Source organism: Osmerus eperlanus, chromosome 27, assembly GCF_963692335.1.
Source record: "Osmerus eperlanus chromosome 27, fOsmEpe2.1, whole genome shotgun sequence".
Taxonomy (NCBI): domain Eukaryota; kingdom Metazoa; phylum Chordata; class Actinopteri; order Osmeriformes; family Osmeridae; genus Osmerus; species Osmerus eperlanus.
The window spans coordinates 4,597,819-4,610,227 of NC_085044.1; the positions used below are offsets into that span (position 1 = coordinate 4,597,819).

A 12,409-nucleotide genomic window follows, 5' to 3' on the forward strand; every position below is an offset into this window, starting at 1 on the left:
TTTCAGTAGCAGGCATGCCATTACGTAATAACAACTACGGAGAACGTGTGATTTCAAGTCCAGTTTCAAAACGAAGGGAACGCCAGTTCAGTCATTCGCAGATAAAATACCAAAACATATTTTTGGAAATATGTTGTTGTTATTATTGGAAAATACAAAATCCTACATACATTAAATACAAGTTTAAAGTAGCAAATTACGTCATTCAAGAGAGCTTGAACCGTGACGTAAATGCAGTTCACCAAGACATGAGCAATCGAACAAAAAAGCGATCGAGCGCTATCTCGGAGCTTGTATTTTTTCATCTATTATGCATTTCCCATGGCGCCCGCTATCGAGCTGAGTAAGAGAGGCACATCTTAGCTGTTGTTTTATTTCATTTGGTTCTAAATAGGCGTTTTTGCCTTGGCTTGAGTAAATTTTCGTTTCATTCTGAACCGGCCATGACCGTGGAGCAGAATGTCCTCCAGCAGCATTCTCAGAAGGTAAGCCTGCGTCGTAAAGCCCAATGTTTTCCTTCTCATTTGCTAGGCTACATGGCTAGCATAATAGCAGGTAAAGTTAGCCATATAGCGGGGTAGTTATCTGTGTGTGCAAGTGTGGCGTCAGGTCCTAGGAGTCGAGCACATAGGAAGCTAAATACTCTGATTGCGTTTAACCAAACGCTGGCACTCGATGTAAAACAAATTAGAATGGTACTGTAGCTAGAGCTAGCTAGCTTGGTTGCAAAGTTATCTAACTCGCTAGCTGCTGCTAGCTATTTTAGCTGCGCTGGTTTATCCAACTGGTGGTGGTGACACGCCTAGCGATACGCTCTGGCGCTTGAGTGCCCCTCTCAAATGACTGTTGTGATATGTTTGTTTACGTGCAGCCATGGCCAGCTGTAACAGCATAGATGAACTAACATGCCATTTGGCAGGTCTCCTTGTGAGTCTGTGACAACTGAACTAGATCGCCAAGCTGACGTCTAGAAAACATGTCTTGCTGTGTTTGTAAGCAAATTGACCTCAACTTGCTGTCTCGGTCAGTTTTGTGATATGCTAATACTTGCAACGCCAACAACAGTAACATGCAATACCAATGGTACTTCCTTGGTAAATAGCTACTAGGCCAAATAATACATCAGCATAATTATTTTCTCCCAATCTGTTATCTGGAATGACAAAGTCTATGCACAGTATCTTGTTTGCTAACTAGTTGTGATCTAATGATCTGCTTAGCTGACTTATACAGCCTGAACACAGCCTCACTTAGAATACTGCTTCACCACGCCTGGTTATATAACTGATGCCTGTAGCTAAACTGGTTCTTAAGATATACTACTTTTTTCACAGTTCCAGAAATTCTCCCAGGTTACCAGTCTTACTAGTAGATTATCTCAATATATTCTATTAAAGACAGTAGTAAGCTTCTGCTACGCAATATTTACCAGGTGCAATAAAAAGTGAAGGTGTCTAGAGACCCATTCATTGGAAACAATTATTTTCTTTGGGATATATGGACAATAATTTGTCTCCTTTCCTGTTATTGCATAGCAGCCTGCGTATAACTTTGCCCATATCCTCTCACATTGGAAATGCAGAGTCATAGACTGGTCAGACATGTTGTAATTGTTATTCATTCCTATAGCCTGTCTCAGCGCCTCAGAGTATTCTCCCTACGAGTTGGGTTTGGCCGGCCAGTTAAACCATGGTGGTGTCGTTCCCTACGCTGAACGAATGAGCGAGTGTGTTAGTGCTTCTGTTGGTGTACACAAGGCTTTCATGTGAAGCCCAAACAGGCTTGACCTCCCTATAGAGCCAGGCCTACGTACCGCCGACAGAAATGCCCCCCCCCCCCCCCCCCGAACACAATTGGCTTCATTAGCCGCGTGAATGAACCAGGTTAGACTTGTGTCCCCCGGAATCCGGGCCCCCGTCGCATTCCTGTTCCCCTTAATTGAACGCAGCAGCGATTTCGGTGGCCGTGCGAAACTTTCCGAAGCACCCCTTGGTGCAATCTCCTAAAATTCCAGTCGAGGGAGGAGTGGTTTGTTTGCTCAGCAAGGCTTGGCTAGCCGCCTCGACTTTGGCTAGGCCCGAGGCAGAGGGCTCGCTACATAATTTAGATACTGTTACTCGAACAGAGGTGTGACCTCTGGCCGTTATCGCTCGCTCTAATGGCCCTCACGAAAAACAGGTTCCTCCGGGGGAATACTTTCACTGCTGAGTCGGATAAAAACGCTGGTCGTTATTCTACCAGGAAGAACTGAACTGAACCCAAGGCTGGAGGAGTTAGGCTGCAACTCCTAACACAACACACAGCCCACATGACGTGTTGTTTACCCCGCGAGTCACATGAAAGTGTAGGCCGCTCTGCCAGTACCCAGAGCAGCCGACTGTAGCCTCGAGTCTCGACGGTAAGTGCACCCGGCCATTGTTTGGAGTGCACTCAGTCAGGGACAGGGGGTTGGGATGCACTGTGTGAAGGTAGGGCCGGGCATTGTGTGTGGTAAGCGCTCGTCTACCCCCGGCTGGGTTTGACGCGAGCGAAAACCTTTTAACTGCACTCTTTAGCAGGACACTGTCACGTTGAGCATGGTGCACAAATGCAGATTTCCCTGCTACGGCCAAGTTCACTCGTGGGTACTTTATGGTCGGGTAATCTATTGGCAAGCCCGCCTGCTTTTCTTTTGTATAAAATGGAGAAATGTTTTCTTCCGAAATCTTGTCTCCTCTCTCTCTTTCTCTGGCCTGCTCCATCTCCATCCCTCTTCTTGATCTCTCCGTCCCCGTCTCTTCTGGTCTGGCCGCCTGTGTTTGCCCTCTCACCCCTGCCCCCCCCCCCCCCCTCCCCCCGACAGCACCAACAGACTCTACTGAACCAGCTGAGGGAGGTTACAGGCACCACAGATGTTCAGCTGCTCCAGCAGGCCCTGCAGGTAACACACACACACGCACTCACACACACACACTTACACACACACACCATTTCTCCTAGATCCATACACATTCACACTTCCATGCCCGGCAAGTGCACTTTGTAACATTGATGTCAGGCTGACGCACACTCGCTGCTCCTGAATTCCCCTATCTAATTCCCCACTTTTTTTTTTAGGTCTTTTGATTTTCAATTATGATGTGTATTATTCCGTAGCCTAATATAGCGTCCAGACAGTTGGGCCTTTTGATCAGTTGAAAAATTGCTTTTCATGAACTTCAACACGCACGTCAGGTTTAACCGAAATGTGCATCTGAGTCCTTTTCAAAACAAGACCAAACGAATCAAGTCGGGAATGATCAAAACCCCTCCGCATAACCCCAACATAATCAGTGTTAGTCATAACACAGTCGTAGCATAATCATCCTAGCCGCAGTCGGTTTGAAGCCGTCCCCCCCGGAAGAACCAACCGTCCCTGTTTCCCCCTCAGGTCAGCAACGGGGACCTGGCCGAGGCGGTGGCCTTTCTGACGGAGAAGAACGCCAAGGTCCCTCAGCAGGATGAAACCACCTACTACCAGACCTCCCAGGTGGCCAACGACAGATACATCAGCGTGGGCAGCCAGGCGGACACCAGTGAGTACCAGCTGCTCGCCTCACAGGGCCCCCACACACACACCCGACCACACGGACAGACCTCACCGCACCCCGAAACCACCGAGAGACTTCCGCAAAGAGATTCAGCCCGACTGCATTTCTAGCGATACACCACAGGCATAGCTATTTGGGGGGAGAGAAACAAGTAGTTTCTTTGCGGTTTTGGACCTTTTTTTTTTTAAAGTGAGCAACAAGGTAAAGGGTGCAAGTTACGGCAGGGGGGAGGTAACCCCGAAGAATTTGCCGAAGTAGCCTTGTGTGGTCATGGGTGAGGAATGCCGGAGAGGGTCATGTCTTATCTGAGGAGGAGGGAGGATTATGTGGGAAGCGGCAAGAGAAGGTTATGTTCCTGCAGGCTCTGTTGACTGTCATGAAGGAGGGACCTGAAGGATGAACTCCCTCACTTGGAAAGCGTAAACAATTGAATTAAACCCAGCGTATGGGCTTCTTTGACACCAAAGCCAGTTTATATCATTATAATTACCCCTAATTGTCAATTGTATACTTATCTTTAGCTACGTTTACCTTTGTAAATCTAAAAAGGCAGACCCAACGCATCCGGTGTAGTATCTCCACCGATTTCCGCAAGTGTTCTGTCCACGTCACGGACCGTCCTACACCCTGACGCCGCTGCTTGTGCTTCCCCAGACGTGATCGACCTGACGGGGGACGACAAGGACGACCTCCAGAGAGCCATCGCCCTGAGCCTGGAGGAGTCCAGCCGGGCCTTCCGAGAGACGGGCATCACGGACGAGGAGCAGGCCATCAGCAGGTGGGGCTCCGGGCCTGGGGACGGGGGCTGGGGAGTGGGGTTTCCAGGGTTCCTCAAAAAGCCCAAATGGAGGGCCGAGACGCAGCCCTGTTTTGAGCTCGTGCGTGTGGGTGGGGGGCTCCCTCAGGGTCCTGGAGGCGAGCATCGCGGAGAACAAGGCCAGCCTGAAGCGCACACACACGGAGGCCTGGAGCGACTCCCCCAATCCCCACGACAGGAAGCGCACCGACAACTGCCCCGTGGGCCTGAAGAATGTGGGCAACACCTGCTGGTTCAGCGCCGTCATCCAGGTAACACACACACACAGACACACACACACACCAGACTCTGCCAAACTCTCACCGAAACACAGAATAATCTGAATCAGAATTCGGTTTATTCGCCATGTATGTTATACAAACATGGAATTTACTGTGGCAGGGAGGTGCAAAACACTAAACATATACGAATCTGAATCGAATCTCCACCCCTGACCGGAGAAAAAAGGTCCCATTGCGAAAGCCTTATAATCGGGGTCTTTGTAAGTCCCCCAGCAGGATTGGATTCGATGAGAAGCCCTGGCTATCCTGTCCACACAAAAAAAAAAACTAAGATTGGATTAGCGAATCTAACCTCGCAGAGGCCCTTGTGGAATGTGACCTGAGATGACATATGCGTGATGAACACTGGATACACCGTCACATGACGCTGAGCCCCGAGGGTAACGTGAGCTACCATGGAGATAGATGGCAGCGCACCCAGCCCTAATGCCTCTTCTGGGAATCCCAGATTCCGAGTCAACAACCCTGCTTTCTTTGCACACGCCTCACCCTCGGACCGCCGAGCAGCTCTTTTATATAATCTGTGACCTATAGCGGAGGTCTTTATGCGCCTGGAATCCTTTTGGTTTCGTCAGACCCACAAATGCAGCACTAGCCTGTATTAGCAGAGTGGGTACATGCAATGTACAGAACCCAACCTATCTCTGCCCCCTCGATAGACCGTCTGGGGGCTCATTTAGTTTAGGAATATGACGCCTGTTGGAAACGTTTCATGAGCGTGTCGTGTCCTTGTTGTCTTGTTCTAGTCTCTCTTCAACCTGCTGGAGTTCCAGAGACTGGTTCTTCACTATGCTCCGCCGGCCAGAGTCCAGGACCTGCCTCGCAACCAGAAGGTTAGCGACACGCGCACACACGCACACACGGCTCGAACTGACGAGACATATTTATCTGCTCTCAGCAGAGAGAGGCTTACGGCCCAAATCCTCGGCGGCAGTCGGGGGGGGGGGGGAAAAACAACTCCCGCTATGTCAAGAAAACGAGGAGAGGGCATTCGCCGCCAGAGTTCCTTTCGCACAGTTCCTTCCCCTGCAGAGCGCTACATACTTAGGTAGCTGGCTATCCCTCCACACACACACACACACACCCCTGGAAAGCGCGACTCGACCCCTGTGGGTCGGCCGTGGCTGGTGGTTGTCCCAGCTTTGCGGCAGGGGAGACTTCCCCTCAGGGGTCAGAGGGCGTAGATGTAGGTCCGGAAGCGTGGGTCAGAGTGTCTCCCATTAGCTGTGAGGAGTTTGGACTGGAGTGCTCTCTGGGTCTATACATGCAGCTGCGAGGGGGGGGGGCTCAGCCTGGCACGCCCTCCCCCTAGCCTAGGAGAAGAGGACGAGAGGCGGAAGGAGATTCCTTGATTCAACCCTGGTTCTTGTACCCAGCATCGACCCCCACCGGGAAAATGAGCCTTCGCCATTGGGGGGGGGGGTTGTTCCTTCCTCTGCTTGGGCCTAGCCTCACCCAGCGACCACCACTCCCCCCCCCCCCTCCCTTCTGTATCCCGGCGACGGCGGGCCCAACTGTAGGGCGGTTAACGCACATCCACTAATCGGGGCTTAGCCTCTGCTGTAGTCGTATAGCTCCAGTCCTCGCCCGGGTCTTAGTCCCTCGTGTGTCACGGCCGGGGCTCGCTCCATACCCGGCAGAGAGATTAGGGGGTCCTAATCTGTCATCAATATCCCTGACTTTGAAGAATGAGACCGTGCCACGGGGGCCTACATGTGTCCTTTCACACACACGCACACACACACACACACACACACACACACACACACACACACACACGCACACACGCACACACACACACACACACACACACACGCGCGCGCGTTCTCATTAATCCTTTGCGCTGGGCGGCGTCTGGTTTAAAAGCACGCTGGCGTTTTTGGGTCGGTTTGCAGAAGACTCATGGGGAAAATGTTCAAATGGCGCGCGTTTTGTGAGCTAGGGGTTAAGGCGAAGGTTTAGGGTCTTGAGCCAGTGTGACATACTTCACCCTCCCCCACCTTGCCGGGGTAATTCAGCAGTGTGCGAGCGACGGTACCAGTAGCTATCATTAGATCGTTTTAACGGCTAAATAAACCCTTTCACCTGGAGCTGAACGGGAGTCGGGTGGAGAGCAGAGGTAGGTGGCCCATCTCCGTTAGCTGATACCAGGATGTGAGTGTGCGTGCAAGGAGGGGGCGCCGGAGAGGACGGGTGGGGGGTAAACTTGTCACACTAACGTCCTCTGTCCCTCCCCCTTCCTCCCCTCCTCCCTTCTCCCTTTACCCCTCCTCTCCTCTCTCTCTCCCCCTCCTCCCCTCTCTCCCTCCCCCCCCCCCCCCCCCCCCCCCCCCCCCCGCAGGAGCACAGGAACCTGCCCTTCATGCAGGAGCTGCGGACCCTCTTCTCCCTCATGGTGGGCTCCAAGAGGAAGTACGTGGACCCGTCGCGCGCCGTGGACATCCTCAAGGACGCCTTCAAGTCCAGCGAGTCCCAGCAGGTGAGCTGGGGGGGGGGGGGTGATGGCCTCTCGGAGGGAGCAGCGTGGTTGGTCTCCTCGGCCCTGGAGACCTGAAGAGGGAGACACATTATACATATTTGTAGACAAACATTGTTTTGGGAGGAAGTTGAACTACTACTTGTTAGTAGTAGTATGGGTTGGGTGTGTTGGTAGTAGTATTAGCATATAATACTGCGAATAATAAAACACCATTAGTTCCTGTTCTTGTCTCCCTGACAGCTGCCCACCACCACCACCACCTTCTTTAATGTACCTACGACATACGATTTGAACCCTCCCCCAATAAACGTTTCGCTGACTCCGCCGACCGTCATCGTTCTGGACACCTCCAGCTCACCCTAAACCTCACCTCGTCTAGAAACGTCAATCCCGCAGCCCCGCGACGCCTCCACCGAAAGGCCGCGCCAAATCGTATCGACCAGGGATTAGCCCGGCTATGCTAATACGCTCCAGCCTAATGGGAATATGACAAGTGTCCAGAGGGCGATAGCGCCGAGCTAATGTTTTTGGCCAGAGGTCTAGGGAGGGGGTCCGTGTGGCCAGGAGGCTCATCGGGTTCAGTGTCCCTGTCGTGGGGGGGGGGCGGGGGGGGGGACCCAGGTGGGTGGGGCAGGAAGGCCCCCTGGCCCTGGCATCGACACTGCACTATACAGCATCGGCAGGGGCCAAACACCACACCCAGTTGATGTGCCGTGGGTTTATGTTACTGTGTTTGGGCTTTGTTCATTGCTTCCAGGCGTCGTTGGAAATTGGAGGCCCTTGACCTTGGTGCCCTAAAGAAAATGAGTTTTAATGTGTCTCCTTTTTTGTTCTCTTTCACGCTCTTTCTTTCTTGCCGTTTTTTTCTTTCTCTTCCCCCCCCCCCCTCTCTCCTCCCCTCTCCCTCTCCCTCTTCCTCCCCCCCCTCTCTCTTCCTCCCCCCTTTCTCTCTCTCTCTTTCTCCCTCTGTGGTGCCCACAGCAGGATGTGAGTGAGTTCACCCACAAGCTGCTGGATTGGCTGGAGGACGCCTTCCAGATGAAGGCGGAGGAGGACAGGTAAACATCTCCAACCCTCCGGCTACCGGGGGGGGAGGGCACCCTCTAAACACTGGGGGTCAGGTGGCTGAGCGGTTAGGGAATCGGGCTATTAATCAGAAGGTTGCCGGTTCGATTCCCGGCCGTGAAAAATGACTGTGTCCTTGGGCAAGGCACTTCACCCTACTTGCCTCGGGGGGATGTCCCTGTACTTACTGTAAGTCGCTCTGGATAAGAGCGTCTGCTAAATGACTTAATGCAAACAGGCATGCTTGGTTCTCGTAGGAGAAGCGTGTTCATGTATGGGATCACGCGTTGACCCTTTTTTCAACCGAGAATTCAAGAGGGGGCGTTGAAGCAAAACCTGGCGTGTGTGTGCGCGCGTGCGTGCGTGCGTGCGCGCGTGGACTTGTAACTGTTCTTCTCGTTCCAGGGAGGGAGAGAAGCCCAAGAATCCGATGGTGGAGCTGTTCTATGGGCGCTTTCTGGCCGTGGGGGTTCTGGAAGGTGAGAGGATGGAGTGGAACTCGGGCGCAAGGGGAGGCAAGAGAGAGAGAGACTGAGAGAGAGACTGAGAGAGACTGAGAGTGAAAGTGTCTCCTTGCACCCCCCCCCCCAGCCCCCCCCCCCCCGGTAATGAAAGTTGACCTGCTTTTAATGAGAGGTGGCACATGTAGAAGAACCGGGGGTGAGGGAGGGGGGGGGGGGCATTGATCCTGGAGGACCTTGGCGCCTGATTGACATTGCGCTTATTATGCATGACAATACCAGAGAAGCGCCCGCCAGACACATCTGCTCCTCGCGTGACCTCAGCGCCTCATCTGCATGTCCCCTCTGCACCCCCCCTCCTCCTCCTCCCCCCCCTCTCACTCTCTCTCTACCCTTGCTGTGGTCTGGAGGTCCTGCCTTTCATGGCTGCCAGTGAGGGAGAGATGGGGGGTGGGGGGGAGAGAGAGAGAGGAGAGAGAGAGGGGGAGAGGGAGAGAGGGAGAGATGGGAGAGATGGGAGGGAGGGAGAGATGGGAGAGAGGGAGGGAGAGGGAGAGATGGGAGAGAGGGAGGGAGAGAGAGAGGGAGGGAGAGAGCGAGAGGGAGAGAGCGAGAGGGAGAGAGCGAGAGGGAGAGGGAGAGAGCGAGAGGTAGAGGGAGGGAGAGAGGGAGAGTTCCAAAGAGCTGCCTGCTGGAAGTGCTGGCTCTGCACAGAACGGTGCGGAACAGTGGAAAATCACCTCGGCTGTAAACGAGCACGAAAGGCCTGACCCATTTCCTCCCCTGACGTCCCATATGGCACACACACACACACAGGCCAGGCTGCTTGGCAGCACCCCTGTAGCATAACACTACATCACACAGCCCGTGTGCCTCTCATGAACATTTGGCCCATTCGGTTCATTTAGGTGTTGAGATGAAACGAGGAAGCAAATGGTTGTGAACTAGTTGTTAATGGTTTGGCGTGTGTGTGTTTGTGTGTGTGTGTGTGTGTGTGTGTGCGTGTTCCCTTCTCAGGAAAGAAGTTTGAGAACACGGAGATGTTTGGCCAGTACCCTCTGCAGGTGAACGGCTTCAAGGACCTTCACGAGTGTCTGGAGGCGGCCATGATCGAGGGAGAGATCGAGTCGCTCTCTCACTCTGCCGAGAGCACTGCCAAGTCTGGCCAGGAGGTCAGCAGTTCACAAACACACACTTTCACACACACACACACACACACACACACACACATACACACACACACACGCACGCACTCTCACACACACGCCCTCACACACACACACTCACACTCTCACAAACACGCTCTCATTCACACACGCCCTCACACACTCGCACTCTCTCACACTCACACACAAACACATGCTCAAAAATAACCACACTGCACATGCAACCAGCAGCAACAGCCCTCGACTGTGCCACACACACACACACACACAGGGAGGGAGGAAGTGGAGGGAGGGAGGGAGTGGGTGGAGGGAGGGAGGGAGGGAGGGAGTGGATGGATGGATGGAGGGAGGGAGGGATGGAGGGAGGGAGAGTGAAGGAGAAAAAGTAAGAGAGAGAGAGGGAGGGGAAAAGGTAAGGAAAGAGAGAGATGCAAGGAGAGAGAGAAGGGGGTAGAAAGAGGGAGAAGCAGAGGAATGCGGGTGTGGCACATTCCACGAGAGAGAGAGACAGAGAGAGACAGAGAGCGAGGGAGGTGGACTGAGGGTGAGACTTGGAGGGGGCGGGGGTGAGGGCAGAGCGGGTGACCTGCACCGTGGAGTCAGGAGAGGAGACCTGGATGTTCCTCCCAGGGCTTTGCGGGACTGAGAGGGATTTGGAATGTTGCGGTGCAGCACAAGCGCCCAGCACATACCAATCCTGCTTCCCTACCCGCTGCCTCCCTCGCCTCACTTCCTCCTCGCCTGCCTCCCTCCTTCCCTGCCTCACTCCCTCCCTTCTGGTGGATAGAAATGAGTCCTTAAGTCCCACGGCGAGCCTACCGTGTTAACTGCTTGAAAGGAGAGCAGCAATTGGAGCAGACCATAATCCCCCCCCCCCCCCCCCCCCCCCCCCCCGTCTTTTCCCCACAGCACTGGTTCACAGAGCTCCCTCCTGTGTTGACCTTCGAACTCTCGAGATTCGAGTTCAACCAGGCGCTGGGTCGACCCGAGAAGATCCACAACAAGCTGGAGTTCCCCTCCATGCTCTACATGGACAGGTCAGCCAAAGATCTGAATCCACAGTTTGTTTATTTTGTATTTATGAATCCCACAAATAGCAATTTGCTTTCAAGTGGGTGTCCCAGTGGGTGTCCCAGTGGGTGTGCCAGTGGGTGTCCCAGTGGGTGTCCCAGTGGGTGTCCCAGTGGGTGTCCCAGTGGGTGTGCCAGTGGGTGTCCCAGTGGGTGTGCCAGTGGGTGTCCCAGTGGGTGTCCCAGTGGGTGTCCCAGTGGGTGTGCCAGTGGGTGTCCCAGGGTGTCAGTGGGTGTCCCAGTGGGTGTGCCAGTGGGTGTCCCAGTGGGTGTGCCAGTGGGTGTCCCAGTGGGTGTCCCAGTGGGTGTCCCAGTGGGTGTGCCAGTGGGTGTCCCAGTGGGTGTCCCCAGTGGGTGTGCCAGTGGGTGTCCCAGTGGGTGTGCCAGTGGGTGTCCCAGTGGGTGTCCCAGTGGGTGTCCCAGTGGGTGTGCCAGTGGGTGTCCCAGTGGGTGTCCCAGTGGGTGTCCCAGTGGGTGTGCCAGTGGGTGTCCCAGTGGGTGTGCCAGTGGGTGTCCCCAGTGGGTGTCCCAGTGGGTGTCCCAGTGGGTGTGCCAGTGGGTGTCCCAGTGGGGTGTCCCAGTGGGTGTCCCAGTGGGTGTGCCAGTGGGTGTCCCAGTGGGTGTGCCAGTGGGTGTCCCAGTGGGTGTGCCAGTGGGTGTCCCAGTGGGTGTCCCAGTGGGGTGTGCCAGTGGGTGTCCCAGTGGGTGTGCCAGTGGGTGTCCCAGTGGGTGTCCCAGTGGGTGTCCCAGTGGGTGTGCCAGTGGGGTGTCCCAGTGGGTGTGCCAGTGGGTGTCCCAGTGGGTGTGCCAGTGGGTGTCCCAGTGGGTGTCCCAGTGGGTGTCCCAGTGGGTGTGCCAGTGGGTGTCCCAGTGGGTTTCCCAGTGGGTTTCCCAGTGGGTTTCCCAGTGGGTGTCCCAGTGGGTGTCCCAGTGGGTGTGCCAGTGTGCTCAGGACGGTGTGTGTGCTGGTTTCAGGTACATGGACAGGAACAGGGAGATCACCCGGATCAAGAGAGAGGAGATCCGGAGGCTGAAGGAGCACCTGACCCTGCTGCAGCAGCGCCTGGAGAGGTACGCCCCCCCCCCGCTCTCCCAGAGCGCCCCCCTCCGACCGGCAGGCCTGGTCGAATAGCCTCTGATGCCAGCGCTTTCTCTCCTTCCTTTGTTTGCTCCCTTTCCGTCCTTGCCTCTCTCTCTCTCTCTCTCTCTCTCTCTCTCTCTCTCTCTCTCTCTCTCTCCCTCTGCCTGGTTTCTCTCTCCCTGTCCTCACTCCTTCTCTCTCTCTCCCTTTCCTTTCCTCCATTCCCCTCTCTCTCTCTCCCTCTCCCTCTGCCTGGTTTCTCTCTCCCTGTCCTCACTCCTTCTCTCTCTCTCCCTTTCCTTTCCTCCATTCCTCTCTCTCTCTCCCTCTCTCTCCCTCCTCCCTGCCTGTTTTTTCTCTCTCCCTCCCCCTCTCAGGTATCTGAGCTATGGCTCTGGCCCCAAGAGGTTTCCTCTGGCA

General features: G+C 54.5%; 1 protein-coding gene across 1 annotated transcript in view; it reads left to right on the forward strand.

The window, feature by feature from the left end:
- The first annotated feature begins 253 nt into the window (after positions 1 to 253).
- LOC134013549 (ubiquitin carboxyl-terminal hydrolase 25-like) overlaps positions 254 to 12,409 on the forward strand; it is a 12,403-nt gene continuing 247 nt past the window's right edge. Inside the window, exons 1-13 of the mRNA XM_062453055.1 lie at positions 254 to 485; positions 2,843 to 2,920; positions 3,410 to 3,554; positions 4,224 to 4,347; positions 4,475 to 4,637; positions 5,414 to 5,500; positions 7,009 to 7,146; positions 8,128 to 8,204; positions 8,617 to 8,690; positions 9,690 to 9,844; positions 10,748 to 10,875; positions 11,884 to 11,979; positions 12,367 to 12,406. Of these exons, the coding sequence (XP_062309039.1) occupies positions 444 to 485; positions 2,843 to 2,920; positions 3,410 to 3,554; positions 4,224 to 4,347; positions 4,475 to 4,637; positions 5,414 to 5,500; positions 7,009 to 7,146; positions 8,128 to 8,204; positions 8,617 to 8,690; positions 9,690 to 9,844; positions 10,748 to 10,875; positions 11,884 to 11,979; positions 12,367 to 12,406 (1,347 nt within the window). The 5' untranslated portion in view covers positions 254 to 443. The remainder of the gene's footprint in view (positions 486 to 2,842; positions 2,921 to 3,409; positions 3,555 to 4,223; positions 4,348 to 4,474; positions 4,638 to 5,413; positions 5,501 to 7,008; positions 7,147 to 8,127; positions 8,205 to 8,616; positions 8,691 to 9,689; positions 9,845 to 10,747; positions 10,876 to 11,883; positions 11,980 to 12,366; positions 12,407 to 12,409) is intronic.